The sequence below is a fragment of the Salvelinus alpinus genome, chromosome 33, assembly GCF_045679555.1.
Source record: "Salvelinus alpinus chromosome 33, SLU_Salpinus.1, whole genome shotgun sequence".
NCBI classification, from domain to species: Eukaryota; Metazoa; Chordata; class Actinopteri; order Salmoniformes; family Salmonidae; genus Salvelinus; species Salvelinus alpinus.
In genome coordinates, this window is record NC_092118.1 from 15,169,801 (window position 1) to 15,190,246 (window position 20,446).

Genomic DNA, 20,446 nt, shown 5'->3' on the forward strand with positions numbered 1-20,446 from the left:
AGTGACAGTCAGTGACTGACATTATAAGAGAAAAACTGCTAATGCACAACCCCATTTCGAAATTGCACCTGGTGCAATCTACTATTCTTAAAGCTGCAATATGTAACTTTTTGGGTGACGACCAAATCCACATAGAAATCCACATAGACATTGAAAGCAATGTCATTCACATTGAAAGCAAGTCTAAGAAGCGGTAGATCTGTTCTATGTGCGCTATTTCTATGCGTCCCGTGCTTAAGTTTGGTATTTACATGTTTCCTTTCGGTTTTGTACAACACCTTCAAACAGCTGAAAATACATTATTTTTGGTAACTGAAAAGTCATTGCACAGCGGTTTAGAAGGTACAATGATTCTCTAAACTAGACATAGCTTGTTTTGTCACATAAACAGATTTTTTATATATATATATATATATATATATATAATTGGTTGGGGCCCCTTAATTGACCACTTATTTCGCTTATGCCTGGAACCGGCCCTTCACACACACACGTTTCCACCAGAGTCAGACACCAGCAGTTTTGATACATTTGACTTGATGATCCTGAATCATATCATATTTCTGTCCGCTGTGTTCTGCATTGCCTACGAACACGGAACTTCAGCGCGTTAGAAATCAGAATCCAACACCCCCTCATGATCTGGATAAACCCCGTCCATGTCATTTTTTTCTCATCCAATGTGCTTCCAAAATTGCAAGAACTACCCAATAGAATGTGTTCTTTATTGCAAGACGTATGTCATGATTGGATAATTGTACTGTCACTTTAACCTAACCACGCACCTTGCACGCCTTGGCTACACTTCAGAAATCTGAAATGGGTGGTTTGACAAACTAGCTTGTATTGTGTGTCTACATTAGCTAGGCATTTGTCAATGTAACGTTAACTGTCTAACCTTTATAACGATATAGCTAATCACTGTTTTCAACGTCGCTTGCGTTTCGCATCCACGAGTCAAGAGGCACCAACAACAGAGGATATGCCAGCCAAGCCAAGGTGGAAGTAGCTAAAGTAACCATATCAACAGACAAGACAGGCTCGAGACTGGGGACTATCTTTAGGGGACAGGGGTAAAACAAAACTGATCGGATTAGGAATCTGACAGCAAACTAGCCAGCTAGTAATGGAAATTGTTATCTATCGGTAAAATAAGCGTTTACCACGTGTAACCTTATTTCAATGGGTCTAGTAGCTAGCTACAAAGAAAGCCTCTATATAGGGTTATCGTTATCTTGCGTAGTAGCTCCTTGGATTAGCAGTTAACGGGTAGCGACTACGTTGAATTGCATTGGATATCGCTAGAAAGGTTAGCTAGATTTAACGTTTGAATACAGTATTTTCTATGTACATAATTAAGATCCGTAATCAAGATGTATCATTAGGATGACGATAGTAGTTTTGTAGTGTGTCTGACTAGCACTTTCAGTACAAGCAACTAGCCAAACCAGTTTGGTTCATCTGTGTTAGCGCGTTAGCTAACTACTGTAGGTTTACGATTTGGTGGATAAATACACTCTATCTTGAAACGATTCAGGGCCCACCAGAATCGCTCAGATAATTTGACACTGGACTCGTTAGATAGCTAAATAATTTGTCACTTGCGTGCTTGGCTAGTGTTTGTCCACGTTTGCTGTTGCATTTAGGCCACGTCGCTGCAGATGCATTTCATCCACTGACAGCGTCGTTGGATGAATGCAAACAAGACAGGCGACAACTGTGCGGAAGAGGGAAGACGCGTGAATAACTATTCCCTGAAGCTAACTAATGCAAGAAACTCGTTTGATACAAATGCTTTCTTTATAGACTTTCTCAGTCGCTGTATTTTTGCCGTAATTGAACGGCATGTCACCTAACCAGTGGAAGCATACGCTTTTTTAGTTTTCTAGATCAATTATCGAATACATTCTGAAATGGTTGGCTTTGGCGCAAACCGACGAGGAGGCCGTCTCCCTTCCTTCATCCTGATCGCGCTGATTGTGATCATTGCCATACTGTCTTTCAACTACTGGACTGTGTCCAACAAGCAAGGGCGCCTATTGGACGAGTTGGCGGAGGTGCAGACACAGGTGAAGCGGACCGACGCGGCGCGCAGTCGACTGGAGAAGCGCAACTCGGAGCTGATGGTGCAGGTAGACACCCACAGGAAACATATCGATCAGAAGGACGGAGATAACAGCATGCTGGAGGGCAAGCTGCAAGCTCGCGAAGCTCTCATCAAAAAGTGTACGGATGAAAAGGTGGGTAGGACTCGATACTAGATCACTTCATCCATCCGTAGTACTTATGCTTCATAGTTCCTGCAGATCTCAGGCTTATTAACTAACTGTGCCATAGGTTTGACAGGTGGAAAGCAGCCTTGCACCTGCATCCTATTGTTGTATTACAGTGGAGGGCAAAACCAATGATGTCAACCTAGTGACACCTACCAACATGGGTAAAGACTGAGCAGTTGAAAGTGGGTTGTCCCAGTGCCATAGGACTAACTGTCATCTAAGCCTTAGGTCATCTAAGCCTCAGATGAGTTTGAGGTTGTACTGATGTGTACCTAAGTGACAGTGACACCTTTTTTTATTTACTTCCTAATTCATGGAATGAGTCTTGTTGTCATTTTAAATGTAGGTTAAACTCATAAACAATATTTTAGTTTATCTACTTCAGCTGTGATACCCATCAGATCCTTTGAATCTCAAAGGTGATTTCAAAAGCCATATCATGTAACAGCTTAACCAATTTTTCCCCCATCACAATAGTGCCTGCTAACCTGGCATTGCAGTTTGCACATTGTATATTGGTGTGTATTTGTGCACAGATATTAGTCATTTTACATGAGGTAGTCTCCCTCCCTGCAGACATGGGGGTTATGAGTCCCAGCTGGGTCCCCTCTGCAAGGGCCCATCTGTGTGCCCAGTGCTGGGGACCAGCCTCTTTTTACCCTTACTACAGTCAGCCCCCCCCCCCCCCTGTCCCAACAGCCTCAATGTATGCTTATGTGTCTCACCAGATTGCATAGGAGGTGTGGAACAGCTGAGGGGGAGTGCCTACCTTTCATTAGCATTCTGCCGTACCCACACGGATGTTTGCTCTTCAGATTGTGTGGGCTAGCCATCCCCAAACCGGGTTGTATATTTTAATTACAGCTCATTTCCTGAATGTTAATGGTGTCCAACAGTTAAAATCTTCTGTTCAACATGAGGGATGTCGTAGTGTAAAGCCAATCCCAGATTTTTCCCAGCGTTAATCTACTCTTTGTCCCGTATCAGGATCTCATTTTCTGATGTTACCAGTGTTAGGGTTTGGTCGATGTCATCATTAGTCCGATTGTGATTATGTACCCATAAAACATGCCCCTATTGCGCCCCCCCCATAAAAAAATTGTTGGGCTCTGTCGTGAAATTGAATGCAACTGGATGAATCATGACAAAATATAATGTTAAAAGCCTGGAAAAAAGCTAAGTACAGGCAAAGGCAAATATGTTCTAATATTCCTTTCTGGTGTAGCAGAACAGGTTTGTTTGTGTGTCTCTGTATGGCGAACACATGATGGAGCAGCAGTGACTGTCTGATGAGGAACGGGCTGTCTTACCATAGTGTGCTAGGTTATAGGCCTAGATCATGGGCTGGATAGAAGCAGTCTACAGTCTTCAGAATGGATTAATAATTGCTTTATTTCCCTCATAAAATAATAGAAAAATAAACTAGATGGTTATTTTCCATGAAGAAAAATTGGTGGGACTTGCTTTAACTCTTTACAAGTGTTTTTGTGGAAGAAGTTTAAAATGTTTTACTTAAGCCAAGCAGTTAAATATATATTCAAAGTTAGATTTTGTCAAATAAATGGTCTTGTTTTGATAGACTACACTATCAACCTTATTACTTTGGATTGTGAGGCAGTTAGATCCCATATTTCATCACAAATAACTATACTGACTAGCCTACCGCACTTTTTTCCGCTGTCTTACTACAATACCACAGTGTATGTGTACAGTATATGCAAACTGTAATAATAGAGTACAGAAAACAAGGAGGCATTGTTGTAGTTTAAAATAAATGTAAAGCTGGAATATGTAACTTTTTGGGTGACCCTGACCAAATTCACATAGAAATGAGTTATAGATTTGTCATTAAAACAAGTTTAAGAAGTGGTAGATCGGTTCTATGTGCACTATTGCTATGGTTCCCATTCTTAAATTGAGTTATTCTGCGTCTTTCTTTTGGTTTTGTACACCAGCTGAAAATACAATATTTTTGGTTATGATAAATGTATTTCACAGCGGTTTAGATGGTACAATGGTTCTCTACACTATACTGGCTTATTATGTGATTGGTTGTAGTTATTGCTGTTTTGATTTCAGATTTGAATATCGGAGTAGACCATGGTGTCATACCCTTGAACTTTTTATCTATGATGCGTTGTTGGGAAAAGTGGTCAAGGTAGCTGATTTGTCAAAAGACACATTTGCTCATTGGGTGTTTCTCAAAATGCATACCACCATGCTCCGAGCACGGGAGGGTCAGAGTATGAGTCCAAATCATCTTTTCGAATGCGTACTCCGTTTGTATATATTGTAGCGACCCGCACAGACAGCTGTGTGTTATGTGTTAGGCTAGGAGGTGGTTGTGTTGTACTGACCAGTACCCGGTGTTCGCGGGGTCCGACATGTCAATCAACCTGCTATCTGCCAATCACGGGAATGCCTGGAATGTTCTGATGCCGGGCATCCTGGTGGTTGGCGGAGTGGCGTGGAGGGGGGTTGGGCAGGGGGGTGGAGCATTGGAAGTTAAGACCAGGTTCAGCCTTTGTTCTCTCTCTCTTACGTCTGGGCTTCACAAGAGAAGGTCACGATTGGCTTGTGGGTTATCTGTCATCTCTTTGGCGTGTGCTACGGCCCAAACAGTAGCCTGTGTAAAGTTGGTTTAATAAACCGTCAATTCGCAAACTCAAGCCTCTGTCTGGACAATTGTTCATTTATGATCTAGTCAGGTCATTACAATATTTTTAAGCATGCATCGACGCAAGCTTCAACGGAAAGAATGCACAAATGGTGACGCAACCACGTAAAAAAATTGTGCAACATTTCTTGAAATTAATGGCGGTCATTATTTGAGCTGAAGCGAGAGAAAATGCACTCTGACTTCGGAATGAAATGTTGCTTATTCACATCTTGTATGTTGCCCGACTACTATTTTTAATATATTTATCTTGATACGTTAAATACATGCTGTGTTAATTTTGGTTTGTTTACCTGCCTACAATACCCACTGTAGTATGTGTAGATTGCAAGCCCATAGTAAGTCAATAGGGCTAACTGGCTAGCTACTACTGTTAGCTAGCCAGATAGCCACGAAGAATTGTTAGCTAGCTACCTACAAAGATTTTACATCTACCTTGCATAAAATAGTTGTAGGTCATGTTGCCTGTTGAACTAGCTGGCTAGATTTATTATGATTCACATATAACTAGCTGATAAGTAAAATGTTTGTTTTGCGTATGTATCTTGTTTAGTTTCTATTGTTGCCATTGTCTTGGCTGGAAGAAGGTTCAGTGGAGGTGCAGCGAGTTCTTCTCAAATGTAATGTTTTATGCGTTCTCCACACTTGTCCTCACAAGAACGTACTTAAGAGAACATCCTGAGAGAATGCACTTGAATGTGGAGCACGGTAGCATGCAAATTGAGAAACAATCATTTTCTCATGCTTAGACTGTGCTCCCCCATTGTTATAATTTGAATGTTCTGAGAAGTTTCATGGCAGTTAATTCAACAGTAGAAAGTTAGCTAAATTAGTTTGTTACTAAAACGGCTATACCTCTTGATTGGTAGTAGATATTTTTGTTAGAGGTCGACCGACTAATCGGCATGGCTGATTAATTAGTGCCGATTTTCAAGTTTTCATAACAATCCTTAATCGGCCTTTTTGGACGCCAATTATGGCCGATTACATTGCAATCCATGAGGAAACTGCGTGGCAGGCTGACCACCTGTTACGCGAGTGCAGCATCAAAAGGACCTTGTGGCTGCAATGAGCCAAGGTAAGTTGCTAGCTAGCATTAAACGTATCTTATAAAAAACAATCAATCTTCACATAATCACAAGTTAACTACACATGGTTGATATTACTAGGTTAACTAGCTTGTCCTGCGTTGCATATAATAACTTAACAGGCGCCGCATTGATCATCGAATCACAGCCTACTTCAACTTTACCAAACGTGTGATGATTTAACAAAAGCGCATTCGCAAAAAAGCAGTCGTTGCACAAATGTACCTAACCATAAACATCAATGCCTTTCTTAAAATCAGTACACAGAAGTATATATTTTTAAACCTGCATATTTAGTTAAAATAAATGCATGTTAGCATGCACTATTAACTGGGAAAATTGTCACTTCTCTTGTGTTCAGTGCAAGCAGAGTCAGGGTATATGCAACAGTTTGGGCCGCCTGGCTCGTCGCGAACTGTGTTTCTTCCTAACGAAGATTGTAATTAATTTGCCAGAATGTTACATAATTATGACATAACATTGAAGGTTGTGCAATGTAACAGCAATATTTAGACTTAGGGTTGCCACCCGTTCGACAAAATACGGAATGGTTCCGTATTTCACAGAAAGAATAAACGTTTTGTTTTCGAAATGATAGTTTCCGGATTTGACCATATTAATGACCAAAGGCTCGTATTTCTGTGTTTTTATTGTAATTAAGTCTATGATTTGATGGAGCAGTCTGACTTGAGAGGTGGTAGGCAGCAGCAGTCTCGTAAGCATTCATTCAAACAGCACTTTACTGCGTTTGCGAGCAGCTCTTAGCAATGCTTGAAGCACAGCGCTGTTTCTGACTTCAAGCCTATCAACTCCCAAGATTAGGCTGGCAATAAAGTGCCTATAAGAACATCGAATAGTCAAAGGTATATGAAATACAAATGGTATAGAGAGAAATAGTCGATGCGTCATAATTCCTATAATAACTAAAACCTAAAACTTCTTAACTGGGAATATTGAACCACCAGCTTTCATATGTTCTGAGCAAGGAACTTAATTAAACGTTAGCTTTTTTACATGGCACATATTGCACTTTTACTTAATTCTCCAACACTGTTTTTGCATTATTTAAACATGTTTCATTATATATTTGAGACTAAATAGATTTTATTTATGTATTATATTAAGTTAAAATAAAAGGGTTCATTCAGTATTGTTGTTATTGTCATTATTACACAGATATCTATCTATCGGCCTATTAATCGGTATCGGCTTTTTTTGGGTCCTCCAATAATCGGCATCGGCGTTGAAAAATCATAATCGGTCTACCTCTAATTTCTGTTCTTATTTCCAGATTTGAATAGCAGAGAAGTGGAGGAAGATTTCATACCCTCTAACTTTTTGTCAGTTCGGAAAGAGGTCAACCGCAGTTAAAAAAATTATACAACAAGTTGTTGATACTAAAACGTCTGTATCATTAGATATGTACAATATATTTTTGTTCTGATTCCAGATTTGAATAGCAGAGGTAGACCAAGATGTCATATCCTCTAACATTGTGTATAACTTGTTAGGAAAAGTTGTCTCAAACACATTTTGTTAAAAAAGTACATGTATGTATGTATGTATGTATATATATATATATATATATATATACAAAAAGTTGTTGATGCGGATACTAAAACAGCTGTTTTGTTTAATCTCTACAAGATATTTCTGTTCCAGATTTGAGTAGCAGAGAAGTAGACAAAGCTGTCATACCCTATAACATTTTGTCTAATTTATTGGTAAAGTGGTCAAAGTAGCCGATTTGTGTCAAAAGTTACATTGTTTACAGTAAATGTGAAGTCATGATGCCACAATGGGGTGCTTTAGCCCATACAGTGTCTTCAGAAAGTATTCACTCCCCTTGACTTTTTCCACTTTTTGTTGTTATAAAGTGGGATTAAAATGGATTTAATTGTCCCTTTTTTTGTCAACGATCTACACAAAATACACTGTCAAAGTGGAATAAAAATTCTAACATTAATGAATACTTATCTAGATTAGATAAGTATTCAACCCCCTGAGTCCGTACATGTTAGGATCACCTTTGGCAGTGATTACAACTGTGAGTCTTTTTGGGTACGTCTCTTAGAGCTTTGCACACCTGGATTGTAGTATATTTGCACAATTTATTCTTCAAGCTCTGTCAAGTTGGTTGTTGATCATTGCTAGACAGCCATTTTTAAGTGTATTCAGTTTCTTTTGATCCTTAAACTCCCTAGTCATTGCCGATGACAAACGTACCGATAACATGATGCAGCCACAACCATGCTTGAAAATATGAAGTGGCACTCAGTGATGTTGATGGATTTGCCCCAAACATAACACTTTGCATTCCTTACTTAAAGTAAAAACAAATTGACACATTTTTTTGCAATTTTACTTTGGTGCCTTACTGTTCTGGAATATTTTTATTCGGTACAGTCTTCCTTCTTTTCACTCTGTCATTTAGGTTAGTATTGTGGAGTAACTACAATGTTGTTGATCCATCCTCAGTTTTCTCCTATCACAGCCATTAAACTCTAACTGTTTTAAAGTCACCATTGGCCTCATGGTGAAATCTCTGAGCGGTTTCCTTCCTCTCCGGCAACTGAGTTAGGAAGGACGCCTGTATCTTTGTTGTGACTGGGTGTATTGATACACCATCCAAAGTGTAATTAATCACTTCACCATGCGCAAAGGGATATTTTCACCCGCCCTTGTTTGAAATGCACTACTCGATTGAGGGGCCTTACAATTATTTGTATGTGTGAGGTACAGAGATGAGGTAGATATTTCAAAATCCTATTAAACACTATTATTCCACACAAGTGTCCATGGCAGTTATTATGTAACTTGTTTTTTACTCCTGAATTTATTTAGGTTTGCCATAACAAAGGGGTTGAACTGTTATTGACTCAAGACATTTCAGCTTTTCATTTTTAATTAATAAAAAAAAGTCACAATATCAGTGGTTTTATGTTGTGTAGGCCAGTGACACAAAATCGAAATATAATCCATTTAAAAATCAGGCTATAACACAACAAAATGTGGAAAAAGTCAAGGGGTGTGAATACTTTCTGAAGACACTAACATATTTAATGAAATAGGCTAATGTCTCATTCAGAGCATAAGAATTTCACTTTACTCTGCGGTTACATCTGCGACCCTGTGCATGTGACTAATAAACTGTCTGTCATATCATAATGTCGTCGTCGATTGATGATGCTATCGTAATATCGCCCAACCCTAACCAGCATCCTGTTCTACTCTGTTCCTCCTGTGCAGGTGTTCCACGCCTCTGTCAACACCACTACCAAGGACAGTGTTAGCAACTGTCAGTCACACACCATATCAGGAATGGGATTTGAGTTACGGTGGTGGTAGTAGTAATCAAGCTGTATTAGCATAGCCTAGTTAGGCCAATACTCCTCTCATGTTAGTACTGCTGAAGGATAGAGAAGCAACACAATGTAAATGTCTGAGGTGTTTTGCTTTAATGTTTCGGTCTCCACATCTGCAGTGTGCTTTGTGGGTGCCTAGAAAGAGCACTGTTATTTTCCACACAGCAGATTTGGTGGAGAGACTAAGAATCACTCAGTGTCTCTCTCTGCAGGGAAGGTGACAGCATGAAGCTTTTATCTCTACAATGGCTGACATTGATGCTGTAATTACTGACACTCCTCTGTGCATTCTGCCTCATTAAAGTTCTGAGACCCTCTTTCCCTCCCTCCCCTCTCTGTGTGGATTTGATTCAAGCTCTTGGATCTCCCTGGAGAATCCACCCCTGTGATTTGATTGGTGGCTAGTGACAACTGATGGGGACGTGAATCTCATTTGTGGTGGAGGAGTTTGTCTCTGGGACAGTCAGATAGGGGTGCCTGACTGGATACTATTCCCTCATTAGCCTATAAATAACGGTTCCTTCAGCCACTATGCCACACAGCTATAAAATGTTTAGTGACTGGGCCAATGGAGCTATCAGAGAGAATCTGCTTTGGGAGAGACTAGTATTGGATTGCACATATGGGCCAGGGCGCAGGCAAACAAAGTAGGGATCTCTTTTGACACGTGGTTACTTGCCACCTGGGAAGGGTAATCCCAGCCAGGCATCCCCTTGGTGTCTGCACCATGCTCAAATCGATTTGGTTTCTCCGGGCTGGGTTTGATGTTTTTGTCTTTTGATGTTCATTTCATGCATTGAGGGTGTAGGATACAGTAGGTCTAAGAAGCTCGTATGTTTGATGGTCCTTTGCCTGTGTTTCTAGCAGCTGGGATCTCCTGTCCTTACACTGGTGACAGTTTTGCTCATTCTGAGTGGTTATATGTTTGGCTGGGCTGTAGAGACTTAGTCAGACCCCAGATAAGGGAGATGGGGTAATTGGGTGGAGGGCAGACAGGGGCCTGTCTGGATCAGTCGGGCTCAGTAGGACAGAACTCTCTGTCTTCGGCCTCTCAGCCACTGACCTGACTGGACCTATATGGCCTGTGCTGGATTTTGGACAGCTTGAGTGCTTTCAATTAGATATGCTTTGATATATTCAAAATGAGTATTGCAAATGTGATGTGGCACATCTAACAAGTATTAGGCTGTGCATGTGCAGTAGCCCTCTCTGCGACATGTACTGCCAATGAGGAGCGCTGCGATGACGGCTCCCTCTTCAGGTCACTGGGCAACACTGGGCGCTGAGCCGTCTTTTATTGTGGTCAAGGTAGGGGGAGGGGAAAGACGGGACAAAGGAAAGCGAACTGGACGAATTAGGATTTTGTCTCCTTTTGAAACAACCATTGCACAATTAGACATGAAACTGAACACAGGATGTATGCATAAATTAAGCTCACAATGCCTTTATAATAAATCCGCAAATACCTACTCTTATTTGGCGTAGCATAATGTTGCCACACCCTCACCTCTTACTGTGTTCTATTATGTTCAATACAAAGAACTGTATACATTAATACAGCTCAGGTGTGTGTGGTCACGTAGGCTAATATCTGTCAAACGTGTGCATATGGATACAGATACCAGACGTAGACACTTCATGTTCTCTGTCCCTCTAAGCATGCATAAATGGTGCCCCAGGGATGGCCTTCCTTCCTGTTTCTCTCCCAGCTGCATTTCATTCACCTCCTCCCCTCAGTCTCCTGAGATCAAACGCCTGCACCCCTCCCACTGTTCCATAAATCTACCTCAAAGCCACAGCCGCTCTCCTCTGGTGGAGGCAACAAAAACACTTGAGATTTAATTTTTTCTTTGTACATGTATGAAAATTAATTGAATAACCCCTTAGCCAGTCAGTGTGTAATGTGTCAATGGCGCATTGTTCTGACTAAGGTGGTTTCACTCTAAGCGGTCTGGGGGTGTATTATGAATTTCCTGATGCACAAAAGAGCAGTCACAAAGTCAATCGAAAATCAATCCAGTTTATTACAAGTTGCAACAGGGAGACACCTCGAACACAGAAGCAGAGAAAATGTCTAACTGACCTTCTCTGAGATGGCCCTTTATCCTAAACTGCAGCCAATGGTTCTGTAAACGCGAGAAGCTATTAGGAAGTCAAAACAAAAGGCATGGACTTGGTCAGCTGCTACAGAATCAGTGTTTCACAGAATACAATCGTAATCGGTGTCCTCCAGTCTGGCATCAATCGCTATCAACAGATATGAGTTTGATCCATAACATACGGCATCCAGTTTAGAGCATCAACCCCAGTGTCACAAACGGAACACTAGAAACCATTTCACATTGTATAAGTCACATGCGCTGAACACAACAGTGAAATGCTTACTTACCAGCACCTAAACAACATTGCAGTTTAAAAAATACAAATAAGAAATACAAGTAGTTAAAGAGCAGCAGTAAAATAACAATAGCGAGACTATATACAGGGGGTACCGGTACAGAGTCAATGTGCGGGGGCACCGGTTAGTCGAGGTAATATGTCAATGTAGGTAGTTAGTGACTATGCATAGCTAGAGTAGCAGCAGCGTAAAAGAGGGGGCAATGCAAATAGTCTATTACAGAAAGAGAATGTTTAGCATATTTATACAATCACTCTAAATGTGAACTTATTCATCTTAAATATTCCTATTACAGTGAGCCATATGTGTTCAGCTTAGGTCTCTATCAGGCTTCATTATGAAGGGGAGAAGGGATCTAATGAAGGCTGCTGCTCTGTTCTGACTGCCTCAGCCTGGCTGTCCCCTAGGATCTCTCATTCATCTAATCTGACTCGATATCTGGCTGCAGATGGTCCTCCAGTCACTCGGCTGGTCAGACGCAATGAATGAGATGGTGTCTTTTGCAAGCAGACTTTTCACTCAACAGAACCTTTATGCAGCTAGACATCTCTACTGTTGCCAAGCTGACATTTCAAATGCTATTGCATCAGAACATAGTATAAAAATGATATCTTTCCAGTTAGGCTAGTTCAGCCATGTAATAATGTAGATGTCCTGTTAAACCGGTTGTATTTGGCATTAGGAGGAGTGTTACGTACGCCTCTTGGATGGAATGCAGTACACTGCTACATCTCAACTCCCCGTGGAGTGAAAATAGTATGTGATCGTAGGTCCTTCGTAGGAAGGACGACAGAGGCAGAGAAAAATACCATATACAGGGTTTATTATTCCTTAACACGGTAATGTGGGGAAAAGGGGTTGGACGGAACCAAAGTTAGTCCCCTCTCCTACCTTACCACTTCTTACCTAACCTTAAGCACCACCTGGCGCGCTAACCAAAATACAGGGGGTGGTCCGCCCAGGTCTTACCTAGTGTGCATAGACAGATTAAATACGACTGGTTATGTATCCCCGCAGGCCTTTCGCTTAAACACTCCCAAGGTGCCTTCCCCCCTGGGAATAAATGAAACAGAATACTTTAAGTGAAAAATTTCAATAGCCAAAAACCCTAAGCCCTATTGGCATAGGGCTACAAAATAATATCAACAAAACTTTTAATGCCCGCCACAACAACCAAAACAGGACATAAAAATAAGCTATTTTCTCTGACAAAGGAACACTGGTTTTTTATCAAGCTGGAGAAGGAGTTGGTAATCACGAGACAGCTGTATTCCCTGACGAAAGGGAGGGGGTCAGAGCTCCAATCAGCGATGGGGCCAACCAATCAGCTGCTTCAGGAATCCAGGAAGCCATTTCCTGAAATGCACACACTTACAAACCCACAACAACACAGAAACTGGGGAACGTAACAATGAACATAAAGGGTTCTGGTAACAAAGCGTTCTGGTGACTTTTCCTCAGACTGATGTTCTTTTCTCTCCTTTCCAGATGAAGGTGCAGGGTGATGTCACAACACAGATGTCAGAGGTTGTGAGGCTGAAAGGTAAGAGCAGACACTGGCCAGCAGAGGGCACACTTCTGGAGTCTTAAGGCTAGGCTAGCAGAAAGCAGTATGGGCTTGTATTACCACAGATGGAGCCTGGAGCAGTAACAGCAGTTTGCTTAATGCTGTTAAAACATCTTATCTCAAGTCCCCCGTGTGCCAAGTGGACTCTAATGCATACAGATTTGCAATGTTGTCAATCCTAGTTTCTTTATTGAACGATTGTTCAACACTAACGCAGTAGCCTAATATCACTACATGGTTGAAATTGTATTCGTTCATAGAATATGAACCCTAAGGTTATAATGTTATTTGGGGGGGCGGGGGTGTAGAGCAGCTGAAGGAGCTGAAACAGGAGTTTATGAGGCAGGAGATCCAGCTGAGGGAGGTGAAGAAGAACAGCACCAACCTGGAGAGGAAGCTGGAGTATGAGAGGTAGAGAGAATGAACTCTTGCAACACATCTTTCATGTTTTTGCTCTAGGCTCTCAATCACAGCAAAGTTCAGGTTATGATGACCAATATAGCCATTGGTGTGAATTCTGACAAAAGAGCATCGTTGCTTTTCTCTCTCTGATTTATTTTAATTTTTTTTGTCTAACCAATTGTTTGTGTGTATGATAGCTTGCAGTGTGGGCGTCAAATCACACAACTAATGGACGAGTATGAAGAAGCTAAAAAGACCCTGGAGGAGGAGGCGGTGAAGCTGAGAAAGGTGAGGCCCTCTGTCAGAGCACCTAGTCATGATGTCCCTGCCTTTCCTTTCCTTCCCCAGTAATGTAAGTTGTCTACCACCCCCTGCTGGTGTTCATAGATCATACACTCTGTGGATTATCCTTTGCCCTGGATGTCAGCAGCTCTGCACTTAGTCATTGTGACTTTTTTACTTACCCAGCAATAGTAAAGGTGATTATATTAATCTCTCCCCTCCGTCTTTTTCTCTGTCCCTCCCTCCCTCCTGCCTGCCCGCCCTCTGCAGAGTGTGCTGGATAGCAGGAAGGTCGGAGCTGCAGAAGGAGGGACTGAGGTGGAGACAGCAGGAGAGCACCCAACTGTGGCCACACACCGAGACACTGACCTCAAAGGTAACATTACAACCAGCTGATATTGCCACGTTCTGCCTCTGTAATGTTTCAGAGCTAACCCATTCTCTCTCCCTCCACCCCATCCATTCTTCTCGCTCTCCCTCCTGGGATAGAAGTTTTGGGAAAGCCTGGCAGTGATGCTGGTATGCCTGGTATTGAGGACAGTGAAGTGGGAAAAATAGATGATGTGCAATTTGGTGAGTATTTATTCCCTCTGGTTATTCTACTTTTGATAACGATTCTGGCAGTAAGATTAGTGTGAAATTTCAACTGGAACTGTCCTCCTCCCCTCATTCTCTCTAGCCCTGAAGAAGCCAGCCATCACCCAGAACCACATAGAGATACCTGATACTGGGTTAAGAGAGGTGGGTGCCGGTATGGGAGCAGGGGCAGGTGAGGGGGCTGGTCGAGACCTCTCTCTGGACCGGCCTGTACTCCAGATCCAGGACAAGGTCCTAGGGTTGGGGATGGACGGACGAGCGGGGGCCCTCCAGCAGCAGCCCCCCCAGGCGGTGGCAGACAGACCCATCCTCTTTGATGAGGACAACAAGGCAGCCATCCAGGCAGATGAGTTCGGAGAGCAGCACAGACCGCTTAGAGGTATGTCAACTCACACTCCACACACTCCATATTTGCATTTTCAGTTCACTTGATTAGTTTTGCTGCCCAGGGACAAAGCCACTTATTTAAAGCAGTAATGCTTTAGTGGTGACTTGTTATTGTGTGTCTGCCATTGAGTTTGAGACCTGAGGCCATGGCCTGGATACTCAACCAATCAAATGTATTTATAAAGCCCCAGCCGATGTCAAAGTGCTGTACAGAAACCCAGCCTAAAACCCCAAACAGCAAGCAATGCAGATGTAGAAGCACGGTGGCTAGGAAAAACTCCCTAGAAAGGCCAAAACCTAGGCAGAAACCTAGAAAGGAACCTAGAGGAACCAGGCTATGAGGGGTGGCCAGTCCTCTTCTGGCTGTACCGGGTGGAGATTATAACAGAGCATGGCCAAGATGTTCAAACGTTCATAGATGACCAGCAGGGTCAGATAATAATGATCACAGTGGTTGTAGAGGGTGCAACAGGTCAGCACCTCAGGAGTAAATGTCAGTTGGCTTTTCATAACTGATCATTCAGTTAGAGACAGCAGGTGTGGTTGAGAGAGGGTCTAAAACAGCAGGTCCGGGACAAGGTAGCACATCCGGTGAACAGGTCAGGGTTCCATAGCCGCAGGCAGAACAGTTGAAACTGGAGCAGCAGCATGACCAGTTGGACTGGGGACAGCAAGAAGTCATCAGGCCAGATAGGGGAGGTTAGGGGGAGAGAGAGAATAAATATATATTTAAATTCACACCGGATGAGACAGGAGAAATACTGCTCTGACTGGGCTCTTAATGGCTGTACAGCAGAGGCCCTGCTGTTCTTGGCCTCCAACTCCACACTAGCTGCTATAAAACGTGAGCCATACTGGCTTCCTGTTTTCAGTTCAGATTTTTTTTCATGGATTGTTTGTGTAGAAAATGGAGGGAAACGTATCGTTGGCGCAGTGCTCTGCTCTCTGTTTGGCAACCTCTGTCTTTTTAAAGGTGATTCATCCTTTTCTCCCGGAGATTGAAACATGCTCCTTCAGACTGTAGGCTAGCTCTCTGTGAAGGAGCACGTTCCATACTACAGGAGAGAGTGCACCCTAAACCTCTATCCTATTGTACATTAGAAATGAAAATCCCAAAAGGGATGACCAAATTTCAGGTGAAATATTTCTAACGGGGGAAAAAGTCATTATTGATGCTACCTCTGTTTCGATGTTTCCTTTAAGCTCCTGCCAATGTGATGAAAGCAGATGGTGTACAGAGGAAAGGGGCAGAACTGCCTCTGCCTCCTAACCCCGCCCAGGTGCCCAACCCTATAGAACCTCGGCATGCCAGAGACCCCAAGCCTGCTGAGCCCCTGCGTCACAGACAGAGTGAGTGCCTCCAAAGGCTGATGGGGATGGGCGGGGGAGACGGAGTAACTCTCAGTACACAGGAGTTGTGACACATGGAGACTGTGGTTGTGTCTTTACTCTGACCTTTAGCTGCAGCGTCCCAGTAAGAAGAGTTTCTCTCACTTGCAGATGTGTCAAGGTTACAACATAACCTTTACAATTACGTAAGCTATTTTTGAATGCATTCTACAGTCCGAGCCCTATCTAGAGTTTTCTTTCTCAAGGCTGCGTTAGGTCTACTATAAGTGGTTGCCTTCCCTAGCTATCAGGGTTTTAACAAACCTTCAACACTGCTCATAAAGTCATACATATTAGAGGTGCTGTCGCCACAGACTGAAAGAGATGGCCAGATGTCAGAGTGCACACAGTGGGAGAGGCCGCCTGACTTCAAGGGTCTCAGGGTGTTCCTTCCTGCTGCCTGCCTGGCTTCAGCTCTGCTCCCTCCCTTCGCTGCCTACTCTCCAAACAATACCCCAACCAGCTGCCCTACCAGCTACCCCTCTCCTTGCTTCATCTTCACACACTCTGCACCACACATACACACTCGTCCTGTTTTCGTCCCAAGTTTCTTTACACATATCACTTCATTGCCAATGACTCTATTGTCCCCCAAAAAATCCCCTTAAACATATACACTATGCCTCCCTCCCATACCTTTACAGTCCAAACCATCACTACCTCCTTCAGTCCATCTGATCCCCTCCGTTTCTTAGTTTCATCATCCTCTCTTTCATACTCTCTCCAACCTTTCTCTTGTGACTCTGTCACAATCTCTTTGCTTCCCTCCCTTCCTGATGGGGCCCTTCTCTGCCTCTACAGGCCGTTTCTTTGATGAGAACGAGTCCCCTGTAGATCCGCAGCACGGCTCTAAGCTGGCGGACTACAATGGGGACGATGGGAACGTGGGTGAGTACGAGGCGGACAAGCAGGCCGAGCTGGCCTACAATGAGGAAGAGGATGGTGATGGTGGGGAGGAAGACGTCCAAGGTGAGCCAGGCCAGGGGTCTTCAAGTCCAGCTGTATCACCATTTTCTCCCTCCTCCACTCCTGCTGTCCCTGCATTAGACTGAGTACCACCAGCTCGGCCAGAGCTCACAGCACCCTGAGTTACCCACCATTCCTGTCTCAGGAACATCCATAACCAACCGCGCCTCAGGGTCTAAGCCTGAGGACTGTTCAGTGGGTCATTTAGGCTGGAGGGCAAGCCTCCCATCATTGTATACCACAATAAAGCCCTACCTCAACATGTGGTGGTGGGGGGGGGCACTTCTCCACCTCAGTGACTTATGGTTCTTTGTGACTCCACTCCAATGTCTGCATGCCTCATCCAGCCGTGCGCTTCCCCACTATCTGTGCTCCACCACCTGTTTGTGCCCACTGGTCATCTCTGTGTACACCTGCAGTAGATTAGTAGATGCTGTGTTTGAGTAGTACTTGAAGTTTTAAATGCATGTGCGTTCTTGTCTTATCATTATTGTACGGCTGTCATTCATTTCTCCATGACGGGTTAGGTTGTGAAGTGTTTTGTGTGTTACCCTTTTAATGGAACAGATTTCCATGTAGGTTCTTATTCCTTAGTCACTTAACCACTTGATCTTGACATTTATAACAGCTATTGTTGTCCCTGCTATTGAAAATGCCATTGATAAATAGGCTACTGTGATAACAAAGTAGTGTTAGGAATTCTATGGCCAATATGGCACCAGACTAATACGTACAGTATGCTGCTCTTCTATGGAGCATTCCTAATGATAATCTTTTAGATTTAAAAAGGAAATCCCATCTAGCAAATGTAATTTAGGGATGAGAGAGATGACTACTCCCTGATTTGTTCTGTCGTCAATCTCCTTTCAGATGATGAAGATCGAGACATGCAGGGAGACCGGGCAGTGGACTATGGGAAGAGACGTCAAGCCATCGACATTCTGTAAACCTTCTCAACTTGCTCTAGGATCTGGGATAGAACATTCTAACAAAAGCGTTTATTCCTCCACGTTGTTTCAATGGTGCTACAGATGTCATTCTTAGGACTGGTTGAAATCATGAAGTCGTTTTAGGTGCATCTCTTATGGCGATGGACTATTCTGAAGATACGATTACAGATTATTATTCCATGAATCAGTTTGACCTAAAACCATGTATCATTGAATCTATAAAACAGTTAATGATATCATTCTGTGCAGCCGTTGACTTGCAGCTATTTGTTTTATAAGTTATTTGGTATTAGAATTCCTTAGCGATTACAATGATATAATGTACAAGAGTGCTATACAGTGTACATTTTTGTTTTTTTTCATGACAGATTATGGATACTTTTGTTTTGTTTACTAATTTGAATGAACTGTCAGCTGCAAGAATAGACTGAAGTGGTCTGGAAGAGACAGTTTGGGCCAGAACCTCGCTGTCTTGGATGACTCTGTTGCTGACCCTGTCACCTAGACTTGCAGGCATGGCATATTGCTTGAAATTATCAACTTTAATTTGACTTGTCTTTTACCTAAAACGGAATATGTTTCCCTTTGATTTGGGACAGCTGTTGCTTGATAAAGAAAAAACCTGAGAACTATTGCTCCAAACTGTGTCAATGAATTTGACAGGACGGTTTCTTTGGCACATTCTCATATTGTTGGACTCTTGTATGGATGCCCACACTTCGAACACAGCTGCGCCAACCAACGCAGCGCTTATGCCAAGGACTTCTCAAGGCTTCTTAAACCTATTTGTTCACCTTATTTCTGTCACAGACATAACTCTCCAAAGTGCTCATTCTGTCTTACAATTATGCTGTTGCTATTAATGCATGTAATTTTTATTAATCAACCTGAAGAACGTCTTGAAGCTGGAGGCAATACTTAGACCAGGTAATAATTAGGAATCCTGTGGAAGACTAAATGCACATCTGTCCTGCTGTTATGAATGGACTACAGTAGGCATAGATGTACATATTTGAACAGTTTCTATTTTAACTGTAGGACTTGGGACTATTCTTCCTTTTGAATAATAAGCATAAAATCAGTTTTGTGTGTTTTAAAAATTGGTGATTTTCATATGGAAGGTCGGCATATTGAATGTACGCTGCTGATGTTTGGTTTTTCAAGATCATCATAATGTAAGATATTTGGGTAGTTAATTGTTACAACTGTGCAATTTAGATGCTAATGGATAAACTGTGGAGTCAGTCTGTTCCGAGCTAAGCTTTCCCTCAAATTCCATGTTACTAATCTGCTGGGGATTATTAAAAATTGTTGGTATCACTGTGATTTTGGGTAATTCATTTATCATTTCATACTGAAGAATAAGTCATTCTTAAGTGGTCATTATTGATGCAAGTAATTAAACGATTGTTTCTGTTTGCCCCTGAATGCCTTTTGCTCCATGATTTTGTTAAAAATATATATTTTGTTTTCTGTAACCTCTTGGGAATGTGCATGTGAACTGTACTTTACCTGAAAATGTGACTGGCAATGGGAAAACTGCATGTGATTCTGGCAGGGATGCTGGCCCATGTTGACTCCATGTTTCCCACAGTTGTGTCAAGTTGGTTGGATGTCCTTTGGGTGTGGTGGACCATTCTTGATACACACGGTAAACTGTTGAGTGTGAAAAACCCAGCAGCGTTGCCGTTCTTGACACAAACTGTTGCGCCTGGCACCTACTAGCATATCCTGTTCAAAGTCACTTAAATGTTTTTGCCTTGCCCATTCACCCACTGAATGGCACGCATACACAATCCATGTCTCAGGTTAAAGAAGGATTATTAAACATTGTCTCCTCCCATTCATCTACCGTGATTGAAGTGGATTTAACTTCAAGTGAAATCAATACGGGATCATAGCTTTCACCTGGTCAGTCTGTTATGGAAAGAGAAGGTGTGCGTAATGTTTTGTTTACTGAATGTATACTCTGTTAGTGTTACCAGAAGCCTCTCTGTTGTAATAAAATCCATATCACCAGATTATCTTGATGCAGTTCAAATGCCCATAAAGCCACCGTAACATTTCTAGTATTTTACATTTTACTCGCTCTTTTTTCTCAA

The 20,446-nt window shown here is 42.4% G+C and overlaps 1 protein-coding gene across 5 annotated transcripts; it reads left to right on the forward strand.

The window, feature by feature from the left end:
• Positions 1-765: 765 nt before the first annotated feature.
• LOC139563321 (protein GOLM2-like) lies at positions 766-19,772 on the forward strand. 5 transcript variants are annotated; one of them, XM_071381935.1, is made up of 10 exons: positions 766-2,240; positions 13,293-13,347; positions 13,680-13,782; positions 13,971-14,061; positions 14,326-14,431; positions 14,545-14,628; positions 14,735-15,031; positions 16,243-16,389; positions 17,230-17,397; positions 18,265-19,772. In XM_071381935.1, exons 1-10 carry the CDS (start codon positions 1,914-1,916, stop codon positions 18,339-18,341), a joined length of 1,455 nt encoding a protein of 484 aa, XP_071238036.1. In that variant the 5' UTR covers positions 766-1,913; the 3' UTR covers positions 18,342-19,772. The 5 variants fall into 5 exon arrangements, with proteins under 5 accessions (XP_071238036.1, XP_071238038.1, XP_071238037.1 ...); XM_071381937.1 differs by having other exon boundaries at positions 17,230-17,316; XM_071381936.1 differs by having other exon boundaries at positions 14,548-14,628.
• The last annotated feature ends 674 nt before the right edge of the window (positions 19,773-20,446 follow it).

Bases quoted from the DNA above. Each gene is read 5' to 3' on its own strand.
- LOC139563321 (XM_071381935.1), top strand. From the start codon at position 1,914: ATGGTTGGCTTTGGCGCAAACCGACGAGGAGGCCGTCTCCCTTCCTTC. The intron at 13,348-13,679 runs GTAAGAGCAGAC...GCGGGGGTGTAG, and splicing joins AGAGGTTGTGAGGCTGAAAG to AGCAGCTGAAGGAGCTGAAA. The intron at 15,032-16,242 runs GTATGTCAACTC...GTTTCCTTTAAG, and splicing joins GCAGCACAGACCGCTTAGAG to CTCCTGCCAATGTGATGAAA.